At 35.5% G+C, this 13,667-nt stretch overlaps 2 protein-coding genes and 1 non-coding gene across 3 annotated transcripts; 2 read left to right on the forward strand and 1 right to left on the reverse strand.

Moving 5' to 3' along the window:
- The first annotated feature begins 70 nt into the window (after positions 1 to 70).
- Positions 71 to 143, forward strand: TRNAK-CUU (transfer RNA lysine (anticodon CUU)). Its single transcript has one exon. It is a non-coding gene; the product is annotated as a tRNA-Lys (tRNA).
- Positions 144 to 5,207: 5,064 nt separating this feature from the next.
- Positions 5,208 to 6,697, forward strand: LOC105045670 (metallothionein-like protein 2). Its single transcript, XM_010924034.4, has 3 exons — positions 5,208 to 5,334; positions 5,976 to 6,053; positions 6,323 to 6,697. The coding sequence occupies exons 1-3, from the start codon at positions 5,270 to 5,272 to the stop codon at positions 6,411 to 6,413; spliced, it is 234 nt and encodes a 77-aa protein (XP_010922336.1). The 5' UTR covers positions 5,208 to 5,269; the 3' UTR covers positions 6,414 to 6,697.
- On the reverse strand, positions 6,645 to 13,126 carry LOC105045669 (kinesin-like protein KIN-10C). The gene is given in 15 exon segments (XM_073258578.1): positions 6,645 to 7,653; positions 7,807 to 7,845; positions 7,932 to 8,000; positions 8,086 to 8,107; positions 9,848 to 9,894; positions 9,973 to 10,250; positions 10,358 to 10,445; positions 10,519 to 10,659; positions 10,775 to 10,912; positions 10,996 to 11,173; positions 11,276 to 11,577; positions 11,663 to 12,145; positions 12,268 to 12,468; positions 12,566 to 12,731; positions 12,825 to 13,126. Coding segments are annotated over 15 exon segments (2,379 nt in total). The 5' UTR covers positions 13,007 to 13,126; the 3' UTR covers positions 6,645 to 7,608.
- Between the last annotated feature and the right edge of the window lie 541 nt (positions 13,127 to 13,667).

A 13,667-nucleotide genomic window follows, 5' to 3' on the forward strand; every position in this document is an offset into this window, starting at 1 on the left:
AGACGGACCACCAGTCTGCCGACTTCACGATATTTATTATATAATAATTAAAAACAATAATCTAACTGAAGCCCGTCTAGCTCAGTCGGTAGAGCGCAAGGCTCTTAACCTTGTGGTCGTGGGTTCGAGCCCCACGGTGGGCGTTGTCGACTATTTTTTTACCGTAGATGGATTACAATTGGACCGCTTTTTTTTTTTTTGGACTACTGATGCCTTTCAAATTTATGTTGTATGAACCACTTATTCACGTAGAAGGAACAATTGGTAGCCTGATGCATTTTCTTCATTTTTCTCCCTCATATAAAATCTAAACCGGCATATAATTTTTATCTTTATTATTTATTTTTTATTTTATTAGAAAAAGTGTGTGTACACTCATGCTTGATTGGTGGCAATGTTGTCATATAAACCAAGGCTTATGATAATTTCATAACAATAAGAATCATGCAATGCCATAACATGGATCCACACCATGGAATGTGAAGTAGCTGCTCTTTTCTCTGCCTTCTGCACAAGCTTGTTATTTCTTATTAAAGTACGATAAGAATCTGTAGAAGATGCTGGGGGCCACCACCAGCAAAAGCATCAAACAAAAAACTATGTGAACTACCACCAAACAGAGCAAGTTGCAGTGCTGATGTGCGGAGCCATAATGCCATAGCCCTGTAAATATCGCAAGCACAAGACTTGGCGTGCAAAGTAGGAAGAAAGCTGCTTGCCCGGGGTTCAAAAGGACAGAGAGAGCCTCCTTGAATGGTGTAGCACAAAAATCAAAAATTCAATGATACTGTACTTGTCATAGCTCTTCTTCAAAAGATGGCACCACGTACAGCCATCTCCCTTCTTACTAGTATGAGTGGCGTATATTGTGAAGAAAGAAATTGAAATTTAGACATATGCACCCTTATAATTTATTTGTTTTATGCATATACTTTTATTTTTCTTTATTCTTGTGTATATATATATATATATATATATGTACCCATAATATCTAATGTTATTAAAAAATTAACAATTTAAAATTTAAATAATTAGAATATCTTTGACGGTTAGATATGTAAAAATATATATATATAAAGGTATATATGTAAATAATAATTTTGAGAGGATATTTATGCAACTTTATAATTTTAGAAGGGTATAGATGTAAAAAAAAAAAATCTTTGATTTTTATATAAACATCCTCTCAAATATTGGAATTTGTATAAATATCCTTTCAAATTCATATTTTTATGCATGCCCTTACGAAATATTATTTTTGCATGAGTACTTTTAATATAATAATTCGGTTAATATCATTATCAAAATCATATTGATTTAAATTAAAAGTTAATTAAAATCATGAAATCATCTTCTTACCCTTGAAGTAGGTAACAAATTAATGAATCTTATTAGGAAACTATTTGATCTATTGAATGCTCCCTTTCACTACGTGATCACTCTTTTCTCCCTCTTTTTTTCATCGGAGTTCTTGCTACTGAAATCTAAACTCTTCTCATTGCCATCAAAGTTCTCCCTTTATTATATTTTTTTTGCATAAAGATGGTGAGGTCTTACTTTTAACTTTATGAATTATTTAAAGAAAAACATTGTGAAAGATTTGCAATATTTATTTTTAGTGTGTGAGATTTATTTTGTTTATCATTTAAAGCTGAAAAACTTCTCATGTGCAAACAATAAGTTAATTTAAAACCATTGTGATAAGATAGTTTTTGATGAAATAAGATATAATAGTGTTATAAAGCATAAAAAGTAAAATAAAAAGAACTTTTGCAAACTCTCTTTGTTATCTAATCATCAAATTTATCTTTTTCTTGAGCATTATTTTTATAGAAAATATTAAGGAGCGAGTACTAGACTAATTTGAGTATTAAAATAAGTTGAAATAGACAGAAGTAAAATTAAAATTTTTTATATATAAATATTTTTTAATATATAAAAATATATAAATATCCTGACAAAATTGCCATTTGCATGTATACCTTTATAAATATTTTTTATCTGCATGTCTATCCATTAAGAATATTCTAGTTTTTGAAATTTTAAACTGTTAATTTTTTTTAGTAGAGTTAGATGATGTGGGTATATAAATAAAAAAAAAAGTATATATGTAAAATAAATATTTTATAATAATGTGCATATAAATATCAATTTTGAAAAGATATGCATATAAATTCTAATATTTTGGAGAGTAAGTACAAAAAAAAACTTTATGTATATAGATTATATGATCATATAGTTACAACAATAAGAGCATTTGCAACCGTAAAATAAAAGGGCACATTATATGGTTGCAACCATAGAACAGTCTGCAAGTATTCTATTCCGATCTGATGGCTACAATTAAGAAATATTATTTTCTTATCCAATTAATGAGTGGTCAGATGACGGCCAAGATGTGCTATTTAGCTAACATGTGAGCAGCCCACCGAGCTGCATAGTGTTCTGCGTCTAAGCTTCCCCTCTTTTTATTTTTTAACCTCATTCTAATGATAAATTTTAAGCAGCAAAAGAAAGAAATTGATGAAAGATGAGACCATGTCAACACCCATATTCTCCCAGCATTTACACAGTTCTTGTGTTTAGTCTCAGCTCAGTGGCTCAAAGTCCTCATATAGCATCGTAGCATACCACATCACATGCTCTCCTAAAAACGAGTTCAACAAATGCATTAACGATCATCTATGACAAAGATCTTTGTTAAGGAAACATCGTTAGTCATAATAGAGATTGCATGAAGAGGTCCATTACCATTTGGAGTAGTAAATGTTTGATGTTTGCTGACTGTTTATACTGACTAAAAGTAATAAGGATAAGGGTTTAGTAAATAGCAAGTGACAAGAGAGAGATTATAGCAATTGCATTGAGATATGTAGGTTCATCACATTGAGATCTTCAATTCATATATGAAATTATGAATTGAAGAGGATAAGTTCTTCGATCACAGCCATCCATGATTGGCACGATTGTCATGATTAGAGATCCCGCCCTCTCCAATTTAGGTATGAACAAAAGAGGATATGAACTTCAACAAATTTTGGACACACCACCACCTATTTATTCTTCACTAGTACTACTAGATTTATATGGGGAGAAATAATCTATTGAGACATGGAAATATAAATCTGAATACAACAGTTAATAATAAATGAACAACCACACTTAAAATTTTGAGTTGGCACAAGTATGAATCAACATCGAACTAAGATTAATTTTTCAAACATCATTAACGATGCATATAGAAATGAGTACATCAAATTTTAAAGCTAGGGCTTAGCTTTTCTTAGCCTCAAACATTATAGCTCGAGTTTGAAATTTGGATAGGACCATCTGTAGCCATCATGAAATGATAAACTCAACTGAAAAGGATGACGGAGGAGAGATTTTTAGATAAATCATACCTGTTGTGAATTTAGGATGAAATAAATCCACCTAATAATATCATCATAGAATAAAATGAATCCATCTATAGTGATTCCACCTTAGATCTACATGATCCGATCCACCTAATAATTTCTTGTAATGGAGAGAGGTTCAAGAAAAGACAAGCTTTAGCAGAGCCTATTTGTCATATATCTTTATAGTGGTGGATAAAATATCAAACCTTTTTTAAGGTGGGATAACATATATAATTCTAAACACCACTTGGAGGATTTTCTACCACTAGATTCTCCAAGATACATTGACCTGCATCATATGGGACATGTCACATTTATTTGGATGTATGCAAAGAGTTGAAAAATACCTTATCACAACTGCAATAAATAGCTTTTGATGCATGTTGTGCATTTGGCTTGGCTGATCAAATAACTTGACAATCTAAACCCAACGTATCATATCATTTGGAATCTTAACTACAATTAAGTATAGGTTATGCTTATCTAGATAATTTTGTACTTAATGTCATGACATGGTTATTTTATACGGGAATGATACAAGAGGGGATGCGATGATGGGGCAATTGGATGATCGGCATTGGTGTTTAGTTTGACCAAATTTAGTATTTATACATTCCATAATCCTGTTAGAATTTATTTAGCCTTTCAAGTCACCCTCACGTATCCAGCTTTTTCTTCTACTTCTTTTTCGATGGTTGACAACTAAGAAACGAAAACAAATGGGATTATTTTTTTTCCTTTTTATTTTTTCCTTTTTGTTTTTTAGTTGGTGTCCATCAATGGAATATAGGTGAGACCTAGTCCAACTCACATTCAGCTTGGTTAGATCCGAAATATAAATCAAATAAAATGACAGTGAAAGCATTTCCAAAGGGCATCCTTGGTAATGACAAGTATTCGGACATAACCCATGAAATACATCAAATTTCATGAGATCATTTGTTCGGCCACTATAATAATGCATAACTAAAACTAATATTTAGTATAAACAAGTTGAGAATCTTATCCCATTAAACTTAACCCTTTAAGAATAATCAACAACACAATTCACCTATATTATAGACATCAAGTTGGGAAGGCAATTGGCTACTTGCTTAGCGGCGTAGCAAATATCGTGATAATTCAAAATATAATATTGTAGGCTGCACAAATACGTAGTTAAGTATCTCATCCAATGAGGAAGAGAACTAGTATAGTAAAATTGTAATGACTTAGACCTCCACCACGTATAAACAGTAATGATGTCTTGCCGGTTAGCTTGCAAGTTGAAGTTTATACTCCACAATCTTGGCCTTCTCAAATATGCTTTAAAATGCTATTAGAAAATGTCATAACACCATGCTCGACCATACAAGTTTCTTACGTCAAAACACAGTTGGCATGGAAAATTAGCACCAGATGCTATGAGTCTTGATTGACCAACCCCTGCTGAACCTATCACGGTATCATTTTGTTCTTCTTTCCCTTGTTTTGGGTTACGTGGCATTACCTAAATTTATTTCCAATCGACTGCGAACAGAGTGGATTCTCCAAAGTGGACAAATTAAAGATGGCAAAATCCATGAAACACGCACATAATTGACAAAGGAAAGTGGAGGGTAAAAATTGTAATTAACGTAATTGCTGATAATGACGTGGTTGATAAACAAAACCGCGTTGTTAGACCGATAGCTACGTGACGTGAATCCCGAAACCATCCACGTATTGGGCACTACTTCCGAGAATTTTTCAACGCATAGAATGATGACACGTGGACGGTGGATCATCGACACTCTCTCTCCTCCCTTCTATAAATTCAGTCCTCGGCTTCAATCTTTCCGTGCAGTTGGAGCTTATTTGGTTGTTGTAGTTCTTCATATTAGGAGAAGAAAATGTCTTGCTGCGGAGGGAGCTGTGGTTGTGGATCTGGCTGCAAGTGCAGCGATGGATGTGGAGGGTATAAATATCATCCATATCATTAATTCTTCAACTGTGACACTCTTCTTCATGATTTCAATATTATGAGTTTCTTTCTCTTTAGTTTTCTTCCCCTGGCCAGTTATATATGGTTCTTTGTAGCTTATTAGTGGTCTTTGGGCTGTGATAAGTTCCCTAAGGAGTTTAGGTAGTTCCTTTTGTTTCCCTTTTAATTCATATCACTACTTTTTTTTTTTTTTTTTTTTTTGCAATTATGAGGGACTAGTTTTCTGTATTCTGTTATCACTTATTGATATTGGAGGCCAGGCATGAGAATTGTCATCTGATCATTAGATGATTCAAAGATGTATTTTCTTTTCATTTCATCAATCCATGCACTTCCTTTTGTCACTCTGTAGAAATTAGCAGTGTATTCGTGTTAGGAAAGAACGAGGTCTGTCTTCTTCATTATTTTTCTCGAGATATTACATGCTATCTTGCCGAACCTTTTTTCCCCTATGATGTGTGTTTTTTTTTTTTTTTTTTTGTGATTCCAGTATTACCTTTTTTTTCCCAAATTTGCTACAAATTCATCCTTTTCCAACCTTCTGTATTCTGGTTGTCCAGATTGTCTTTTCTTGTATGCTATTTCTGATTTCTTTATTCTGTTCTGGGGTGCAGATGCAAGATGTATCCTGATTTGGCTGAGAAGACCAGCACCTCTGAAACCATGATCCTTGGAGTTGCACCTCCGAAGGGGTTTGTTTCTACCATGAATTTTAATTATTAATCCTCTCTTAAAATTGTGACATGAATCCAAATTATTAAAAGGAGAAACAATAGGATCATATTATATGGTATACATAGTTTCCTTGCTCATTTTCAGAAAAATACTACTTATGTTTCATGGACCAACCAACCTTAAGTTTCTCTCTACTTAATGTTTAATTTAAGAGAGAGACCTTAATATTACTGATGATAAATTTTGGCTATACATAACTCTTCAGCTTTTCTACTCTTGATTATAGGCACTCCGAAGGGTTTGAGATGGCTACTGGATCCCAGACCGAAGCTTGCAAGTGCGGATCCAACTGCACCTGTAACCCCTGCACCTGCTAATAACCCAGCGAGGTGCTTGCCTTAAAAGCCTAGGTTTGCAGATATGCTGGTGTGGTGTGTGTCGCTTTGTGTGAAGACTAGTAAATCAAATAAGAGGCCATGGCTACAAATTACATGATGAGGTCCTCTCAGTAATAGTTGTTGCTGTGGCCATCATGTGTTGGGATTGCTAAGCTACTGTTTATGGTGTGCTTGTTCTATGTTATGCTCTTCTTGATTTGAGTGGAAACGTTGGATCCATAGCAATATTATTTGTGCAATGTCTGGAACTTGCCATTTGAAAATTTGGCTCTGCTTGTATTGTACAATAAGTTGTCTATTTTCTTATGGTCCTGAAACTTGCTTGGCCTGTGCCTTCAGACAGATTGATGGCTCTCATAAAAAAAAAAAAAAATGTTAAATGATACAGCATCATCATTTTGATGAGTAAAGGCTAGTCCTATTGATGAAGGGTTGCATATCAGAAAATGTCAAGATTCTTCTTTGCCAGCATTAATGCTAAAATACTCTTCAGACATGGTAACAATAACATGATTTCCCAAGCAAAACCAGCATGAAATACATAGCAATAACTTAAAAAACTATACAACCTGATCATGGAGGAATAATAGCAGCAACAGCAACAACAACAATGAACTAAAAGGTCCTATTGATGGCTCTCATAAAAAAAAAAAAAATGTTAAATGATACAGCATCATCATTTTGATGAGTAAAGGCTAGTCCTATTGATGAAGGGTTGCATATCAGAAAATGTCAAGATTCTTCTTTGCCAGCATTAATGCTAAAATACTCTTCAGACATGGTAACAATAACATGATTTCCCAAGCAAAACCAGCATGAAATACATAGCAATAACTTAAAAAACTATACAACCTGATCATGGAGGAATAATAGCAGCAACAGCAACAACAACAATGAACTAAAAGGTCCGAAGGAAAACAATAAACCTGACCACCAATAAAATTGACCCTGAAGGAGGATTTATCAACTCAGGCTCTCTGAATGTTCTAACTTCTAGGAAGCAACTATGATATGTTGCCACACTTAAGTTATAGAACAAGAAGCTGTAGCCACAATTCAGCAATCAGTATAAGTGGGTCATTGCTATATCTTGATGTTACAAGAAGCTGCAGCCACTAGATCAGACCAGATGAATTGATATCCCTTCTAAGCCTATTGCACAAAGAACGTCCTGTTAATTGAAGATTCCTCTGGCGGCTCTTCTAAACATGCCATTCACCTGTAGAAAGAAATGGGTCCATCAGTGACATCTATCTCTCTATTTTTTGGTAAGGAGATCGCATAAAGGCATCTAAAAGAATTCGTGTATTAAGTATTGGACACTTAAGTGCATCATAAAATGATGAGTCATTTAAAAGACTTGACAATCTACCTGTTTGGAAGAAAGGCCTATCTTCTCCAAATCAGAGAGCTGTAACCATCATTAATTTATCTTTTTAGCACATGATTCAAGTCATGCATTTTTACATCTAACTTTTGAGGTTTAGATTAGCTTACTGATTTCAAAGGCCTGGGTGTGTGCTCCCGCAGCTCGAGGATGTATTCTGCTCTTTTTTGACCAATGCCCTGGTGATAGAGTAGCAAGAATTAGCCTTTGGGTATGATAAATTTGTTCTTCTTGATATATGATTAACAAAAGATCTCTTAATACCTTTAACTGAATAAGCTCCTCCCTGTGTTGGTAGAAAGCAGAAGAATTTTGTATCAGTCAGTTAAAAATTTCGAATATGGTATTACCATTAATGCACACAAAAGCAAAATTAATCCTTTACTTCCCACTTCAAAAAATTGTTTTTTGAATGCAAACATATGCTAGGAATTCAATATACAAAATACAACAAACAATATTCAACTTGGCATTTGTACAGCATATAGCATGTTAAAGAAAAAAATACTGCAGCATTATCTGAGTTTGTACATGTGTCAAAACTTGAATCTTGTTTAACAGTTTGGGGTCCTTCAAAATGTTGTTTTTTGAATGCAAACATATCCTAGGAATTCAATATACAAAATACCACAAACAATTTTCGGCTTGGCATTTGCACAGCAGCATGTCAAAGAAAAAAATACTACAGCATATCTGAGTTGTACGTGTCCAAACTTGAATCTTGTTTAACAGTTTGAGGTCCTTCCTGAATGATAAAAACATGATAACATGCTTAGTAAAACTCAAGAGAAAACAATTATCTTCATTCCAAATCAAATAGTATAAACATCATTGCAATCTGTAATTTGTGGCAAAACTTTTTTGTTGGCACTTGCGATATCTCCATGATCCAAAAATATAATGACCTAACTGAAGATAATAGTGTTTAATAATTTCAGTAACTTACACCAGCAAGCTTTAGAAAGAATTAGCACCACCTATTGAACTGTAGATACTTACATAAAATTCTTGATTTTCCACCCCCTATCTCAACCAAAATCTCTCAAACATCTGGTAATTAATGTTCTACTCAAATTTGTATTATCACATCTATGCTCAAAGCTGGAAGGGATATTCTATCATGTTCCTTTGCATTATTCACTGCTTTCTTTCTTGTCCATCTTGCTTTAAGGCTAGGTTAAACAGAATGTAAACTCAAAGGAGAAACAGAATATGAATGAAGAAAATTCACAAGAAATGAACAATAAATAAGATATGGAAGACAAAATGGAAGATACAGAAGATGGATACAATTTCCAAGCTTCCCAACGTGACTATCATGGATGCTTTCAAATCTGCTAAAAATAAACAAATATAATTATCACTTGTTGTCTTCTGCTTTCCCCCACTTATCTTGCTTTAGTTGAATGAGCTCATTTTCACATAACAGGTCGATTTTGTCCCTGTGAACCTCAGTTTCCTAATCCCTCGTAATCACCCAATCATCAAGAAGAAAGTACTAGACCCAATCTTGCTTTGACTGATAAATGGATTCAAGAAGTTCTAGATCAAAAACCATCAGTAACATTGAAACCCATTAATACTTCAATAATTACAAACAATATTAAGCAGTGTTCTCCAAGGAAGTTAAATCTCCGAAACATTTTCGAGAATCTTAGTCCAAAACTTTTGATATGAACCAACCTCCTCTTACAAAGTCCATATGACATTTTCCTAAAGGAAAAAAAAAAAAAATGGCTATGCTATTTAGGTCATATTATAACTTTTCCAAAAATATAGTAGATATCTTTATATTCCAGATTAATCATATTACGCAGTTCTTAGTTCCTTTTATCATGCTTCAACATAATCACCACTAAACTCTAAACTAAAAAGGAACTAGTAACTTTTATGGTTGAAGATTATAATGCCACAAACAATTCATTGATCAGAAATTACTTCAGGATGCAGATTGAAGGAAGCATGCAATGACAAATTCGCAAGAACTTTCCAGATGATCTTGTCACACTGGGAGAGCAAAACTTACTTGCTAGCAACATTCAAGAATGCAAGATATTCCTGAAGAAGAGACTCCTGTGCATGGAAATGGCATCGTCAGTAATATAAAATATGATTGCCAAAACAATGACACCATTAAATATCGATGCAAACCTTCAAGTTAGAGCTCAATGCATTGAATTTGTCAAGAGGGGTGCCAGAAATTCCAACTTCATCCCTCTCGCAAGTTGATTTTGGAGTTTTTGGGTCTAACAAAATGAGACAAACGCAGTCATCAGATGACAGATGCTTGACTGCTCCTATGTTGGATGAAACTGGAGACAGAACTTTTCTAAGAGAATTTTTCAATTCTCTAATCCTTTCAGTGGCTGCTGGCGATCCCACATTATTTATAAAAGGAAGATGTAAATTCTCCTTCTCAAAAGGGGTTCCTACACAAATAATTACACAAAAAACAACAACCTAGATATGAGTTCCTCATTACAAACTAATAAAAATTCATATGACATTGCTGGAATTTTACCAAACCAACTGATACCAGGAAGATCAAACGTCTTGGAGAACTTAGCATCATCAGTATTCTCTCTGTTATCATCATTGGATCCAATAAGGGACAATGGTACAACCTGCAAAAGAGTTTCAAAATGAAATTTTGAATTTATACGTTCTTTTTAACAAGGCTTAATATTAAAACTTTACCTTAGACGGCTCTAACTGATCACCACCATCTTGAGTTGCCATATATATCTCAGAGTTCTCATATTCATGAAGGGATGAACAATAATTTAGCAGACCATCATCATGTTCTTTTGAATAGCTAGCTCCGCATGAGTGCATATTCTATTAAAAAAAAATCAAAAAAGAAATGATCAAAAATTCAAGGTACACCAAGGAAGAGTTTACATTCACATATTTCCCTTTTTTCCTATTAAAGCAGGAATGGATAAACACAAACCTCAGATGTCTTTTCTTGAACCCTGTCATACAAAGCGTGTGTGAGACCTTCACAGATCTCATCCTTTACAATGCATGAAGAGCTGTCAAGCCTGATGTCATGCTGGACTTCTTTATCTACTTTGAATGGACCTATTTTCTGATAAAGAAACATATATATCAATTATAACATAAAAACGAAAAACTGAAACGCATGGAGTATGCATGAGGGACCAAACTTACTTCCTTCAAGAGTGATGCATTATCTGCAGCAAGATCACTTGGAAATATGTTTCCCTGATGCAAAAATGAATGTGAATTAGGGAGAGCATTCATGTCTGGGAATAATGCGCCGTCTGGTTGAAGATGAGCACATACTTTCTTAGCAGCTGAAATAGGAGCCCCTGAATCAAATAGCTTCCTGTGAACAACACACCAAGTGGAACAAGACATATTATGAGCAAATAGAGGGGATATAAAGAGAAATTACTAGGTAGATAAAAAGACTAGAAGAGAGATTGACCTCCCCTTAGTGGCACCCCTATCAGCAGTCTTTACTTTTGCAGAAGACCGGACTGATCCTGGTTGCTTTAGATAGCTAATAGAGGTTGGAGTTTTGCCCACAAACGGAGAACAAGGGCCTTTTATTCCTTGAATTCGCTTGGTCTTGCCTTTAGATTCAAGCCAGGCTCGAAGCTTTGCCTCCATATCAACTTTCACTTTTGGGATCTCCTTTTTGTTGGCGGATCCTAGATAGTTTACAATCTGGCGAGAGCGAGCAGCCAAGCTGACAGTGTGGACTGCTTCTTGGTAGGACACTGGATTCTGCACCAAAAAATCCAGTAAACTTCAAGTGCACATCAAAACAAAGCCACCAAAAAAAAATTTCCAGCATATCTAAAATTCCTACGAGACAAGCGATCATCAAAGCACGACTGGTCCCTCCCAGTGAATCCTGCAATATCCTTGTCAGTTTGCTGTCTCGGTAGGGAATCCATGGCTCGCTGTTGTTGAGAGCATATATGACGTTCGATAAAGCAAATAAAGATTGATTAATCTTTGCACTCTCTTGGAGGCGGATTCCTTCATTGCAGGTTCTTCTGTTATCTTCATTACCTATAGAAGATTTAAAAAGAAAATATAAACTACAACAATGTCGCTTGAGAATATTTTCAGTAATCTAAAGAATTGAAAACAAAAAGCTCTCGAGAAAGCAAATACCTGCCAAGTCTATGAGATTAAGCTTCCCTTTAACAGCACCATTCGTAACAGCAATTGCAAGCACTGCATGGCTTCTGCTGGAGACGTCATTAAGACCTGTGTGCGCTACTTTTCTCCTTTGGACACCAGTAGAAAAAACATCACAGAACTCATCCATCGAGTGCACTGGGGCCTTAAAATCATAATAATAATAATAATAGTAATAAGAAGAAGAAGCAACAACATGAAAATTAATCAATTTTCAACTCAGAAAAAGGTGGACGGCTAAGTATGTGACTAGCTGCAAGACCTTACCCAAGAAAGTCCCTTCATTTGAAGCCTTCCCTCTTTGTCATCAAGAGTCATGATCTCCTTCGCCTTAGGCTCTAACAAATCATAGCACCGGTCCATGTAAATTTCATAGTATGCAATCTCCACGGAGCCTTGTGCGTTCTTGCACGAAGAGAGAATGGTTGACATCGCTAATGGAATCAGGCCTGGTTCATCCTCCGTTCCCTGCTCCGTCAACCAATCGAGTCATGATACCTCTAATAGAGAACAGAAGTGGAGAAATATCATGGTATCAGGACTCATATTTATCTAATCAACTCACCAGCATCGTGTACGTCTTTCCACTACCTGTTGCCCCATAAGCAAACACAGTGGCATTTAATCCTTGAAAGATCCCCGGAATCACAGTACTGACTTCCCTCTGGAAGATCTGACCCACTCGGTCTTCTTGCCCAAAGAATGAATCTAAATGGTAGCACTCGTTTCGGCTGCATGATGAGATCAAGATCAGAACTGGCGACCCCCGAACAGAAGAAAATGTAATTTAACCTTCAAACTCTAGAATTGAACAGGGGTGTCACCTTGTCCATTGGTCTTTGATGTGAACGGTGACTTCCTGACCAATATGGTTTTCCTGGTCGAGCAGAGTGATACATGGGATCGGGCTCCTCTCCTTGGACTCGATCTCCGAAGGAAGAAAGGGACGAACTCTCAGCACAACTCTGACTCGGGAAGATTGAGAATTTGCTGCTGCGTTTGCCATCGCATAGAGAGAGAAAGAGAGAGATGGAAAGCGGTGTAAGGTGATTGACCGTTGCTAGAGGAAGAAGAGAAACAGGGAGAAACAGAGGTGTGGGAGAAAGGAACCGGGGTTGCAGGTTGGTTGACCGTTGGAGCTGGTGGACCGTTGGCGGAGAGCGGTTTGAATTTGAACTGGGTCGCGGTCTGGTGGACCGCGTGTCAGAATAGGGGCAAAGCGCACCAAAGGAAACACCCCGGAGCGGGCAAACCGGAGGAAACTCGTGAAGTCGTAAAATGGCTAAGTCCACGTAGAGGGTTTCGCATCTGTTGCGGTACACCGAGCTTAATTTAAATTTCGAACTTCGAATTCTCACAGCAGAAAAAGGTAAATGCAACTGGACCGATCCATCTGCTTTAATCCAAGTACAATCAAATCTAGGCTCCAGGCTTTATGTAATTTATTTATTTATGTATTTAAGGGATGGAATCAAACAATGTTTGGTCCCTTGGATTCTGTCTGAAATTTATTTAATTAATCTTAAAACTGGATGATCTATTAATGTTAAGTCAAAAGGAAATGACAAATTTTCTTATCTACAAATACAACCATACAACCAATTATGACTTCTTATCATTCATCCGGTCATCTTTTTAACAAAAGAGAATTAGTCAAGTACAATTAG

This window comes from Elaeis guineensis, chromosome 5, assembly GCF_000442705.2.
Source record: "Elaeis guineensis isolate ETL-2024a chromosome 5, EG11, whole genome shotgun sequence".
Classification (NCBI taxonomy): domain Eukaryota; kingdom Viridiplantae; phylum Streptophyta; class Magnoliopsida; order Arecales; family Arecaceae; genus Elaeis; species Elaeis guineensis.